This window comes from Typopeltis vanoorti, chromosome 1 (assembly GCF_054136105.1).
Source record: "Typopeltis vanoorti isolate ZY-2024b chromosome 1, IOZ_Tvanoo_1.0, whole genome shotgun sequence".
In the NCBI taxonomy this organism is placed as follows: domain Eukaryota; kingdom Metazoa; phylum Arthropoda; class Arachnida; order Uropygi; family Thelyphonidae; genus Typopeltis; species Typopeltis vanoorti.
The window spans coordinates 106,919,684-106,934,079 of NC_143549.1; the positions used below are offsets into that span (position 1 = coordinate 106,919,684).

At 38.8% G+C, this 14,396-nt stretch overlaps 1 protein-coding gene across 4 annotated transcripts in view; it reads left to right on the top strand.

Annotated features, from left to right (window-relative positions):
- The window catches only part of LOC150110292 (D-lactate dehydrogenase, mitochondrial-like), a 238,681-nt gene that overhangs the window by 186,936 nt on the left and 37,349 nt on the right, over positions 1 to 14,396 (top strand). For all 4 annotated transcript variants that reach the window (XM_090398790.1, XM_090398781.1, XM_090398799.1 and 1 more), the window contains exon 10: positions 8,237 to 8,327. In XM_090398790.1, the coding sequence (XP_090254916.1) occupies positions 8,237 to 8,327 (91 nt within the window). The remainder of the gene's footprint in view (positions 1 to 8,236; positions 8,328 to 14,396) is intronic.

Below are 14,396 nucleotides of genomic sequence, written 5' to 3' on the forward strand. Positions count from 1 at the left end.
TTGTATTTGCTATGGTGTAATAAAGTGGCCTTTTCCAGTGTATCCTGTGGTGGGTGTCCAAAGCATGGTCAACAAGTCCTGAGTGGCTGTAATGGTGGAACTGAATGTAGTCCTCGTGTTCAGAAATTCTGATATTGGCTGTCCTGACTTTTTGGCCATAGTAGGACAGTTTGCAACTGCAAGGGGACCTGATAGACACATGATAGGTCTATGATATATGGATGATCTTTGGTGGAGCAGATAAGGGATGCCAATTTTCTATTTGGTCTGGAAAGTTTCTCAGGGCTGAGGAAATTCAAGGAATAGCTTCTCGTATTTGTATTTGCTATGGTGTAATAGAGTGGCCTTTTCCAGCATATCCTGTGGTGGGTGTCCAAAGCATGGTCAACAAGTCCTGAATGGTCGAACTGAATGTAATCCTTGTGTTCAGAAATTCTGATATTGGCTGTCCTGCCTTTTTTGGCTATGGTAGGACAGTTTGCAACCGCAAGGGACCCGGTAGACGCCTTAGGGAATGTGGATGATCTTTAGTGGAGCAGATAAAGGATGCCAATTTTTTATTTGGTCTGCAAGTGGTTGTAAGGTTATATTTCCTTAGGATTTTTGTTAATTTTTGGATGTGCCCCAAATATATGGAATGGTGATAGATTTTGAAATCTCTGCTTTGAAGGGGAAGGAGGGGGGGGGAACAGTTACAGGGTTGAAATATTTTTTGGGCAGATTGTAGTCATTGGCTAAGAAAGTGTTGAGAATATGGTCAAGTTCAATAGTTAGGGTGCTGCTGTCAGAACTGATTAATTTTTTTTCTGTTGCAAAGGATTTTTATAATCCTATATAATCCCATATTGGAATTATAATCCCATATGATATATTTATAATCCCAACTTATAATTTTATATTATATATTTATAATCCCATACATGGCACACTTCAAGAACAAAATATTTACAACAGCTACTTACAAACCCTTAGTGCGGTTACACATTGTTGAAGTTGTGCTTGCCATTTTGCCCCATTGGCCAAGACACTTTGGATTCTTTTGTAAGTTATCTAAACAGTCAACACCCTCAAAATTCCATTCACAGTAGGAAAAGAATCTAATAACTGTTTGACTTTTCTTGACATATTAGTCACTCACTTTTCAGATGATTAATTTTCCATTTATAGAAATCCAACACACACACACACACACACACAGTCAAGGCCATTTGTTCTATTGATGCAGCTCTTTTCATTTTAATGGCTACAGCATCTACAAAATAGATAAAATAGTGCACAGCCCTCCTACTTTCTCTTACTCAAATACCACTATGGCACATCTGAAAACATAGGCAAAGTACTAATAAAATATAACCTTCACATCACATGATTCAAACCACACATCCAATTAGCAACCTTGATCTGCTCTCCTAAGGACAAACTCCATCCTCTAGCATATCCAAAACTGTATGAAGATCCCTGTGACTTAGTCTACTATGGACAGTCAGGAAGCTCCATTAACATCCACTTTGGAGAACATTAGAAATGCATTTGCTACCATTATTATGGCAGGTCTGACTGGCAGACCATGCTTTGGACACCCTTTTGCATAGGATTAGATGGAAGAAAATTAATATGCTATATAGAAGCTGTTACAGTCAAAAAGATTATTTTTGGAGTCAGCAATAGCTATGGTGCATTCTCCTAACCTTAACAAATATCATCATCAAATTCCTGCCATGTACCCTCAAGGGGTGTACACGATATGATAGTACTACATGAAAAAAATTACATCATTACTAACTTCCTATCTACAATTTTCCTCCAAATCAGTCTATTACTTGTCAAGACTCCAACATTATCAGATCTTATATTTCTATCATCTAAGGCACTTTGTACCGTATCAATCCACCTATATCTTGGTCTTCCTCTGGGTCGTTTTGCTGCCAACCTGGCAGAGAACACTTGTTTTGCTAATCTTTCTTCGCCCATTCTGTTTAAGTGACCATACCACCTAAGATTAGCTCTGCTAACACATTCCTGGATGTTGACAATGTCAAGTTCTTTCCTAATATCCTCATTTTTAACATGATACTGCCATTGATGCCATCTATTCACGCCTATAATCTTTCTCAGGACTGTCATATCTGCGGTCTCTAGTCTTTGGTCAAGTGTTTTACTTCTGACCCAGCTCTCAGATCCATAAGTTAAAACTGGTTTGAACACTGTCTTGTATACAGCTAATTTAGTGTTCTGACTAATTTCTCTCTTATTCCATATGAATTTATTCAATTGACTTCCTACCATACCAGCTTTGCTGATTCTGTTGTCTATTTCTATATTTAATTTACCATCTTCAGTAAAAATCGTGCCTAAGTAGCTGAAATGTTTCACTTGTTCCACAGGTTCTCCATTCACAATACACTTGACATTTTCAATGATTCTGCCTATTTTCTTTGTCTTTGTGTTTTTATTGCTGACTTTCATACCATATCTACTACAACAGCTACTCAATTTAGTCAGAGAATCCTGCAGACTTGTAGAGGATTTATTTAGAAGTATAAAATCATCCGCATAAAGCAAAGAGCTGACATTAACATCTCCAATTTTGATATCAGGTTTAATACCACTTTCCTTCATAATGTGATCCATATAGATAATGAATAACAGAGGGGATAATGTACATCCTTGTCTCACACCAGATTTAACATTAAACCATCTTCCTGTACTTCCTTCAATTCTAACTGCTGACTCACAACTCAAATAAAGACTAAGTATTGCTTGATATAATGCCCCATTGACACCATATAACTGTAGCGTGTTGAATAGCTTCTTTCTTGGCAACTTGTCATATGCCTTTTCCAAATCGACAAAACTTAAATACAGATCTCTGTTATATTCCCATGCTTTCTCGACTATTTGTCGTAAAGTGAAGATCTGATCCTGACAGCCTCTATTTGGCCTGAATCCAGCTTGTTCTTCACCAAGCTTTTCTTCCACAATTCTTCTCAACCGTTTCTCAAGTATACTTGCATAGATCTTGCCAGGAACCCTCAGTAGGGAAATACCTCTGTAATTCTCACATTCAGTTTTATTTCCCTTTTTATATATGGGTGCTATGAGAGCTCTACTCCAATCATCAGGAATTTGTCCCTCTGTCCAGGCTTTCTGAACTATGCAGTGCAGCCACTGTAAGACTCTTATACCACCATATTTCGGCATTTCTGGTCGAATATCATCTACTCCTGCTGCCTTTCCACATTTCAAGCCTTTGATGGCTTTTTCTACTTCAAGTATGGATATGGATTCCTGACTGCATGCCTGGTCAGTGTTTTTTACCACTGTGCTGTCATCACTGCTTGTTTCATTTAGCAGTTTTTCAAAGGATTACTCCATACTTCAAGGATATCTTTTTCTTCCGTTTTCATGTCACCTTTATCATTTCTAACTCCTTTTACAGCACTCTTTCCTCCATTTCTAAGCTCTTCAGCAACCTCCAGAATATTTTGCCACCTTAATGAAATTTATTTTCTATATTCTTGCCAAAGTCCTCCCATGACTTTTGTTTAGCTAGTTTTACACAGTGTTTAGCATTCTTGCATTTGTCTCTGTATTCTCTAAGAGCACAAGCTGACTTATTTGACAGGAACTTTTGATATGCTTTCTTCTTTTCCTTCACTGCCTCTTTAACTTCCTGTGTCCACCAGGGAGTTCTGATTTTTTTATCCTTGCAGACAACCTCACCACATGCCTCTCTGGCAGAATCAATCAATGTTTTCTTCAGAGTTTGCCACTGAATCTCCAAGGTTTGATTCCTGTTCTCAAACTCTTTCATTTTTTCTTCAATAATCTTTGTTTATTTTAGTCTACAGTTCACATCTGAGAGCTGCTCAACTTTTATTCGTTTTAAAACTTTCTTACATGTCATTCTTTTCAATATGAAATTCAATTTTATCCTGCTCAAGACTAAATAGTGATCGCTTCCAATTTCAAATCCTCTGTACACTCTGGTGTCCTGTACCAGGGAGAAAACATCACTATCAACAATAACATAGTCAATGAGACTTTTCTTATTCCTTGCCTCTTCTCTCCATGTGAATTTGTGCACATTTTTATGTTGGAACATGGTGTTAGTAATAACCAGTCCATGTCCTGAGCAGAAATCCAACAGATATTTGTCATTATTATTAGCTTTGCTCTTTTCTCCAAATTTTCCCAAAATATTTTTGTATGTCTCACAATCATTTCCTAATCTGCTATTTAGATCCCCAACAAGGACCAATTTTTCATTTTTCATTGTGTCAGTTGCTTTTTCTAAAGCCTCAAAAAATTCCTCCACTTCTACCTTAGTAGAACCCTCTGTGGGACCATAGGCACAAATAAGTCTCATTGTCCAATTCCCCATTCTCATATTTGCCCACATTACTCTACTTGAGACTGACTGCCATTCAAGAAGATTAGCCTAGTATTTTGTGTTGAATACTATGGCTACTTCTTCTTTTCCTTGATTGTCATTGCCTGAATATAACATTTTGTATTTATTGCTCAGAAAGATCTCACCAGTTTTTGTCTTTTTTTTTGTTTCAGTCACCACTATTATGTCGATCTGGTACTTATCTAATTCCTCAGCTAGCTCCATTTCTTTGCCATTCAGGCTTCTTATGTTGATAGTACCGATCTTTAACTCTGGTGATGATGACTGTATTAATTTATCAAAATTTGGGAGGCTGTTATCCTGAGATCAAACTACTACACAATTGTAATATTTATTTTTTACATTAGAGGGTGTCAAATTAGGACACCTTTAGTCCATTTATCAATTTGAATTGTTTCCCTTCCTCATTGTCACATATAAACTGTAACATGTTGTTTGCTCTGAAGATGCTGGGGTGAAATCCAGTGAAATATAATCAGTTAATAATCATCTTTTAATAATTTAGTTTGTTTGGTGTTGTAATACATTAAAAGCAAGTTATGAATAATTTAAGCTTGTCTGTTAGATTTATTGGTCGACATAAAATTTCATTCATTCTGTTCAGTTGATTTCAGTCTGCTTTATAGAATTACATAACATTTAGCATTTCCTGAAATACAAAATATAAAATGAAAATGACCTCAAATATCAACAAGCACTGAAATGCAAATTAAATTCATAGTTATGTTCAAATATCAGTTTTGTTTTTTGATAAAAATATATATCATGTACCCTGAGCCAGCAATAAGGACAAAAAATGGGAATGGGACATTTAGAATAACGCATCAAGATAGGGGTGGGACAAAGGGATCACTGCATTTCATGTATACTAATGCCAGGAGTATTAGGAACAAGAAGGAAGAATTTTTGGCCTTGATTGGCTCTTCCTGGCCACAGGTTATTGGCATTAGTGAAACATGGCTGACGAAAGATGATATAGTTAGTGGGATAGAATGTGTAGGTTATAGTATGTTTAGGAGGGACCGAGAGAATAAATTGGGGAGAGGGGTGTTATTGATGATAGCTGATGAATTGCAACCAAGGAGAATTGAAGTTGTATTGCAGGATAGTGAAAGGAGCTCATTTGAGGCTATTTGGTGTGAGATTGAGACTGGCAGAATAAAATATACAGTTGGGTGCTGCTATAGACTAGGTGATGGAATAGATGGTGGAGATAGTATGCATAAACAAATTGATGAAATGAGTGGAAGGAGGGTAATTATTATGGGGGATTTTAATTATGGTAACATTGATTGGAAGGAGGAGAGGACACATGTGAAGAAGGAAATGGATTTTATTCAGTTGTTAAAGGATAACTATCTGAGACAGCATGTAATTGAAAATACTAAGGGTGTGAGAGTGCTTGACCTGGTAATAGCATCTAACAATTTGACTGTAATGAATATGACCATGTTGCCACCTATTGGTGAGAGTGATCATAAGGTCTTGACCTGGGAGGTGGCTAAAGGTGTGGAATGTTTGTTTAAGACAGGGTATATGTGGAATTACTATGCTGGCAAGTATGACAAGCTTAGGAGATTGCTTGGATCAGTGCCATGGCATGTACAACTGCAAGGGCTGGACGTCGATAGAGCATGGGAAGTGGTCAAAGAGCATTTACAGGAGGTTATGGCTGATTGTATACCTAGGGTCCGAATAGTAAAACAAGTAGGGGTTAAATGGATGAATAACACCATTAAGCTTGAGCTGCAAAAAAAGAAACAACTGTGGAGGGAATTTAAAGAAAGGGGTGACCTGCAGGGCACATGAATGGTATAAAGTACAGGCCAGAAGGGTAACGAGTGTGGTAAAAACAGCAAAAACCGATTATGAAAGGAAACTAGCTATGCAAGCAAAAGAGAATCCCAAACAGTTCTTTCAATATGCTGCAAGCAAGAAAAAAACTGTACGTGGCAAAATGATTTTAAGGAATGACGATGGTAAGGAGGTCACTGAACCAGTCGATATAGTGGAGTTACTGAGCACGCACTTTGCAAAAGTATATCATCCAGGTGGAGACATTGAAAAAATGAAGGAGCCATTAGTTTATATGGGAATTGTGATGAATGAAGTGGAGGTGAATAGTCTATTACAGAACCTTAATGTGAATACATCTGTAGGATTAGATGGTATACCGGCACGGGTCTTGCATGAAGCGGCTAAGGAATTATCAGTGCCCTTGACCATGTTGTTTAATCTGAGTCACGGGTCTGGCTTAGTCCCGTAGGTGTGGAAAGAGGGGAAAATAGTTTCACTGCATAAAGGAGGATCTAAGAATATGGTTGCAAATTACCGACCGATCAGCATATCAGGAGTTGTTGTCAAGGTCTTGGATAAAGTAGTCAAGAGAAAAATACAGGAATGGATTGATGAAAATGAGATACTGTACAGGAGACAGCATGGCTTTTTAAGGGGTAGATCATGCCTGAGTAACTTGCTCAAGTTTTATAACAATGTGATGGCTGAACTGGATAAGGGAAATGGGTTTACAGTGATACTGCTGGACCTGGCAAAGGCGTTTGACAAGATACCACATGGAATTCTAATCCGTATACTACAACATATGGGAATGGATATAGGGTTGGTGAGATGGATAGGTGGGTGGTTGATGGAGAGATATCAAAGAGTGGTTTATTCAGGAGTGGAGTCCAAAAGACGGCCTGTGACTAGTGGGGTGCCTTAGGGTTCTGTTCTTGGACCACTGCTGTTTAATCTGTTCATTAACGATATAGGGAAGGATTTAAGTGGAACAGTTCATTTGTTCACTGATGATGCAAAGTTGGGGAGGGTGATAGTGAATGCAGAAGATGTCAAAGTCTTGCAGGATGACTTAGATAGATTGGAGTTCTGGGCTAAGGAGAATGGATGTCAATTTAATGTGACAAAATGTACGGTTATGCATTTTGGGGTGAAAAGATTAGCAGCAGTATACCACATGTGTGGAACTGTACTCCAAGAGATTGATGAGGCCAGGGACTTGGGAGTGTTGGTGGATAGGGAGATGAAGTTTAGGGGGCATATTGCGAAAGTAGCTAAATCAGCTCATCAACTCACTTGGTTGTTGAAAAATACCTTAACGAGCAGAGACAAGCAAGTTATTGTACCTCTGTACCGAGCCTTGATAAGGCCTCATCTTGACTACTGTGCCCAGATTTGGTCACCTCGGTTCCTTTTTGATGGGGAGGAGAGGTGGAGAGTCCACAGGCGAGTGACTAAGATGATAGCAGGTCTATGGAATGAACCATATGAGAACAGGTTGAAGATTTGTGGGTTGCAGAAACTGGTCAATAGGCGGAAAGGGGGAGATATGATTGAGACATTCAAATTGCTAAAAGGATTCTATAAGATTAATTCAGAGGATATTTTTGAGATCAGGACTGGTGGTGGGAGAACTAGGGGATGGAAGCTGGGCAAGAGTGTGGTTAGTAGTGGTGTTAGAGCTGGGTTCTTTACTTTTAGAGTGGTAAATGAGTGGAATAAGCTGCCAGAGTCTGTTGTGTGTGCTATGACAGTGAGCGAGTTCAAGGCAAGATATGATAGATACTGTGAGAATGTCGTATAGTTGTGTGGATGATGTTTAGGGCCTTCCTCGATGAGTCTAAGGACTCCCTGGAGTAGCCCGAAAATAATAATAATAATAACCATTATAATTTGAAAAATATATATATGTATATATATTAATATTTATGATTCCATGAAGTGTATCTTTAAAGAATTTATATCTCATCATACTACATGAAGGAATAATTATCAGAATATTTATCAATATTTGTTTTTTCAAAGTCTCTTGTCACAGATGTATGTGTGCCAATATCAAATCTGTCAGAATTGGTAATAAAATCAAAAGAAGACATTGAGAATTCAGGAATTGTTGGTGAGTAATAATTTATAATTCATTATTGTTATTATCATCATCATAATCATGCCTCCATTTTGCACGAGTTGTAAGATTGAAAACAGGAGACTGCAATTTTCTGATCACTCTGCATGTTCTTTCTGCACTCAAAACACTTACTCAATGCATTCTGCTCATCTACCATTCTCCAATTAAGAAAGAAATGAAAAAAAAAAAAAAAAACTACTCTTTAACTTTGTATTATCTGCAACACCTCCAACAAAGACTCCAGGACTTTTACTCCTTCTTTCTATGGGCAGGTGATTGTTTCTGCTCTCCAGTTCCAGATCCATATACTTAGTGACCATGTTACAAAAATTATCCATATTGGAAAGGGGAGCAGAACCTTCATTCTTCACTTCATTCAGAATTCCCTCCAAGCATTTAATCAAAGTTTTGTTCCAGGTAAGGCCACGATAAAATAAACAGCATAAATTATGATGGACAAGAAATTATATTCTTATTTTAACCCTTTACCCAAGCATAAGAAAACAACATCTGCTGCTCATATATTAATTATATTTGACATGCAATTATATTCTTGTGAAGCATCTTCTTGATTTAACCTTGATATCTTCTTAGGTGTCTCCCACTGATGAGACCTCAACAAAGGTTGAAACTGCTATGTGTGGTTACCCTTCCATAATGTTTTTGCATTATTTGCTGGCCTGACTGGCCAAGTGGTTAACATATCTGCTCTCCAGCCAAAAGGCTGCTGGTTCAAATCCTGCCATAGGCATGGATGTTTGTGATTGTCTGTGAAAATACTAGTGGTGGTGTAAAATACTAGTTGGGCCTTAAAGGCTGTTGGGTACAATTTCTGTATGTCTGTATTTGCATCTTAAGCAACTAAGGCAGTGCTTAGGAGTGGCAAGTTTGAAAGGCAGGAAAGAATGGGCAAAATCATATCTTAATAATAAAACTTTATTTATTTATTTATTTATTATTTTATTTTTTACATATTTTCTCAAATTTAAGGATGGCAAACTTGGGAGAAGTAGAAATAAAGTTGAAAAGCTTTTACAGGTGAACTGCAGACTGACCATTCCATTCTTATGATGACCATCTATATACGTGCATTCATTACCACTTTCAGAATCCACCTCTCATTAAACTGTCTCTCTCGCCCACTCCATTTCTCTGTCCAGAATGTATTCCTGTTCTCATCTCCATTCATAACCACCTTAGTCTCACCTAGTCCAATCGCCACTCATTCACATTATCTTTGACTTCCACTGATACCGTGTTTGCCACTACACATCTTTCCAGCAGCAACCTTCCCAAATGACTCACTCCAAACCATTCAGATGCAGTTCATCACTCTTATACAGTTCCATTCATCCCTCAAACCCATCCCACGTGTTCACAAACTGCACTCCTTTCTCTTCATACATTTCTGCTAACATTCCATTCAAGATCTTTGCTCTCTGCTGCAACTCATCATTTCCATACCTGGGCAACACACAGACTGCCCTTCCTACCACACTATTGTCTTTCAATCTCTCCTCAGTAATCTCCTGATATCTAATCTTATATTTTCATCCCTATACCCAACCAAATCATTCTTCCCAACCATAACCGCTAACTCCCTCGCACACTTACTTTTCATATTCAGCACCTCAAATACCCTGTTCATTTGCCCTCCTGGAAAACATACCTTGTCCACCTTTTATGACAGAATCTCCATACAGTACTATTCTTGAGTTATTCACTACTTCTTTCTCTCCACTATCTTTCATTTTATTCTTTCACAATCTACTGTTCATATCTGCCATGTGTTTAATTTCATTCTGTACATCCTTCATTTCATTCCTCATCTTAATCTTTCATTCTTCAACTCTTGCTTTCCAGCCATTGCTCCATCAGCCAGGTACACTTTCCCTTCCATAATTATGACCCGTATAATAACTACTGACCTCTATCCGGGGAAAAAAAAACGTCTTTGTTATATGACCCTGTGTAGCTCAGGGGAAGTGGTGTTTGCACTCCTCAGTGCTAAGCTGCCCAAAGAATGACCTAGGTTCAATTCTAGTTGCTGATTAGAGAAATTTTTTCAAAGCCTTTCTTCTACTGATTCTTGATTTAGTCAATCTCTGGCATGAGCAAGCAGGTTTTTTCTCCCAGAAACTTGGGTTTTTGGTGCAATGTAACAAACAGGTGCCTTTCTAGTTAATTCTGTGTAGAGTATCCAGTCATGATCAGAAAGTCCAGATTTACCATAATTATTAAATTTAATATGCTGTTTATGTTTCTTTTTCCAGATAAGAATTGTGCGTCCAGTGTCACCTATATAAGCAGTAATCATTAATTCTTTAATTTTGCAGAAGGTTTAGAGGCAGCATTAAAGTCGTATTTGCATAGTATTCTTATTTAAGAATTTAGGGACACAAAACACACGTGTTGAAATGATTATTTTACTTATTATTAATAAAATAACACTTGACGTTTCGACCCCTGTATTGAGGTCATCATCATCAGAAAGATAATGTGTATAGGAAACCAAGCTACATGCTCTTGCACTCTATAAAGGTAAATTAAATCTACACTGTTAATTGATCTTTTTCTTAGCCTGACCTCTAGTGATAAATAAATAAATAAAAATAATAATAAAAAAAAATATCTTCTTCTTCTTCCAGATTCTCCAGTCCAGGGCATCTTCCTGACTCCATCCTTTCTCCCTAAGATCCTCTGCCACCTTATCCCTCCATCTGAGCTCGGGCCTGCCTCTTTTCCTCGTTCCCTCCACCTCCATACACACCACTTGTTTACCAACATACTCCTCACCCCTTCTCTCTACATGACCGAACCACCTCAGCCTGCTTTCTTGTACCTTCTTACCAATCGGTCCCACCTTGATCGTCCCTCTGATGTAGTCATTCCTTATCCTGTCCTTTGTCATACCACTCATCCATCTCAACATCCGCATCTCCACCACCTCCATCTTCCTCTCCTGTGCCTTTGTTAGAGGCCACGTCTCTGCACCATGGAACATCGCCAGCCTCACCACCATCTTATACAGCTTTCCTTTCATCTTATAACTCACTCTCTTGTCACACAGGACCCTGCTCATCTTCCTCCAGTTCATCCAGCTGCATGTTATTCGGTGCTATATTTCCTCATCCAGGCGGTCACCATTCCTCTCGATGACCGACCCAAGGTACTTAAATTTCTTCCCTGAAGTTAACCTTTCACCCTCGTATGATCATATCCTCGTCACTCCCGGTTGACATATATTTGGTCTTTACCCGGTTAATTTTCATGCCTCTCTCCTCCAATACCTTTCTCCACTCTTCCAGGGTCTTTTCAAGCTTCTCTCGAGATGATTCGCAGAGAACAATATCATCGGCAAACATCATGCTCCCTGGCGCCTACTTCTTGATGTCCTTTACTAGTACATCCATGACCAGATCAAAGAGGTAGGGGTCAGAGTTGATCCCTGATGGAGCCCTACGATAGTGGGCAGCACCCTCTGTCATGCCGACACTAGACCTGCCCTGAGTTTTTGCTTCCTCGTACATCTCCTTCACAACCTCACATACTTTTCCAACACCCCCTTCTTCCTCATATCTCCTGTCTGGTCACTCTGTCGTACGCCTTTTCTAGGTCTATAAACACCATATGTAGCTCCGCCTGCATCTCCCTATATTTCTCCATGAATCACCTTAGCGCAAATATTGCATCCGTTGTCCCTCTTCCTGGCATAAATCCAAACTGCTCCTCACCAATTTTTGTTTTCCGCCGTATCCTTCCTTCAATTACTCTTTCCCATATCTTCAATGTATGTGACATCAGCTTGATCCCTCTATAGTTGCCAAATCTTGAACATCTCCTTTTTCCTTGTAGATTGGGACGAGAATGCTTTTCCTCCATTTCTCTGGTATCTTTTCCTGTTGGGCTATTTTCCTCATCAGATTCCATAACATGTCTATACCCTCGCTGCCCAAGCTTCTCCACACTTCTCCAGGTATCTTGTCCTTTCCATTCTTTGTTTTTCTCAGTGCCCAATGCACTTCCTCTCTGCTTATGTCCTGCACCGATTCTTCGTTTGCCTCTCCATCCTCACACCTCTCTCTTGGATTCTCCTCATTTAGTAGATTACAAAAATATTCTTCCCATCTTCCTCTGATTTTGTGCTCCTCTTGTAGTACTACTCCTGTGGCATCCTTTATCTGCTCAACTGATGTTATGTCTCTCTAGCTTTCACTATTCTCAACAACTTAGCTTCACCACCGTTTCTCTCTAGTACTTCATAAACCTCTTCAACTGGCTTCGCCCTTGCCACAGCTCTCTTTGCACTTTTCTTTGCTAATCTATATGCCTCCTTGTTGGCTCTGGTTCCAGTCATGTCCCATTTTTTCTTTGCTTCTTTCTTTTCCCTGATCTCCAACTTCACTTCCTCATTCCACCACCATGCCTCCTTATCCTCGGGCAGCCGCTTTCCTGATGTTATACCGAGCCCCTCTTCTCCAATTTTTCTAATATTCCAACTATTTACGTCCCGCCATTCTTCCACATCCTCTGATAACTTCATTCCTTCCAATACCTTTTCTTTAAACTCCTTCCTTGGACCTTCCTCTACCAATTTCCACCACTTTATTTTCCTATCTTTCTGCCACTTCCATCTATTCTTCTTTTCCCCTTTTATATCACAGTCTACTACAACCAACCTGTGCTGCGCCGCTATGCTTTCTCCGTTAATCACTTTACAGTTTTTCACCTCCTTCAGATGTTTCCTTCTGCACATAATATAGTTAATCTGACTCATCCTATCCCTGCTCTTATAAGTTATCAGGTGTCCAACTCTCTTTTTAAACCACGTGTTAGCTATAGCCAGATCGAAGGCCACAGCATTCTCTATGATTCTTTTACCTTCTTCATTTCTTTCACTACTGCTCCAACCCCCGTGCACCCTTTCTCCACCACTTCGTCGCCTTCCTACATGCCCATTCAGGTCTGCTCCGATGATCACTCTCTCACCATCAGGCATTCTCATTACTACCTGGTCTACTTCTCTCCAGAATGCCTATTTCTCCTCCTCATCACAACCTACTTGTGGAGCGTATCCACACACTATCACAGCCACACTTCCTCCAATCTCAAGTTTAACACTCATAATCCGATCGTTCTTCCGGCACACCTCGCAGACTCCACCCTTCAGCTCCTTGTCAATGATGATTCCAACTCCATTTCTTCCATTCTCATTCACCCCTGCTGTAAAGCAGTTTATATCCTTCTGCCAGCTCCTTTGCTTTATTGCCCTTCCACCGTGTCTCTTGCATGCACAAGATCTTCAGCTTCCTTCTTCTCATCATCTCTACTATCTCCCTACTCTTCTCATTCATTGTTTCGTTTGAATCACACTTTCCATTCCTCCTACTAATATGACAGATCTTGCAGTGCTCAAACATCTTGGGCTTCAAAATCATCTCATCTACTAACACTGATCTTCATACCATCCTTTAATAGGACAGTAACAGCTTAGTCATACTTTTAAAATAGAATTTGTCTTTTTTCTTACAAAAAAAAAAGACCTTAGCTGTTCTCCTTAACTTTGATGATACTTAACAGTCAAGACTAGATCACATGTGTAATGGCACTTACTTCTAACCTTTACTGGCATAAATGGTGTTGTTCCATCAGAACTGGCATCCATCATGCCCCCATTTCTTCTAAACCTACACTATCACAAGCAACAGCTGCTCAGCATTCTTTTACAGTTGAATTGCTTACTCATCTAATTTGCTGTTAGTTACTCTTCTTTCTTCTAACATGTTAGCATACAATAATATTTGGTAGAAATCATTGTGTGTAGGTTATTGTTTCAAGAACTTATGCATGCAATTCTTTTATACTCTGACATAAGTCAGTTATATCGTGCATTGAAACCAAAATGAAACATCATTTATAGAATAAACTTGCAGAAATTAAATGGATACTCACATTAATTACATCAAACTTATGCTTCTCTGTCAACTCTTCCAGTTTAGATAAGCAATTCCCTATTTTTGATCTATTTTCCCATGCTCCTTTTTTTTCTTTTTTTTTTTT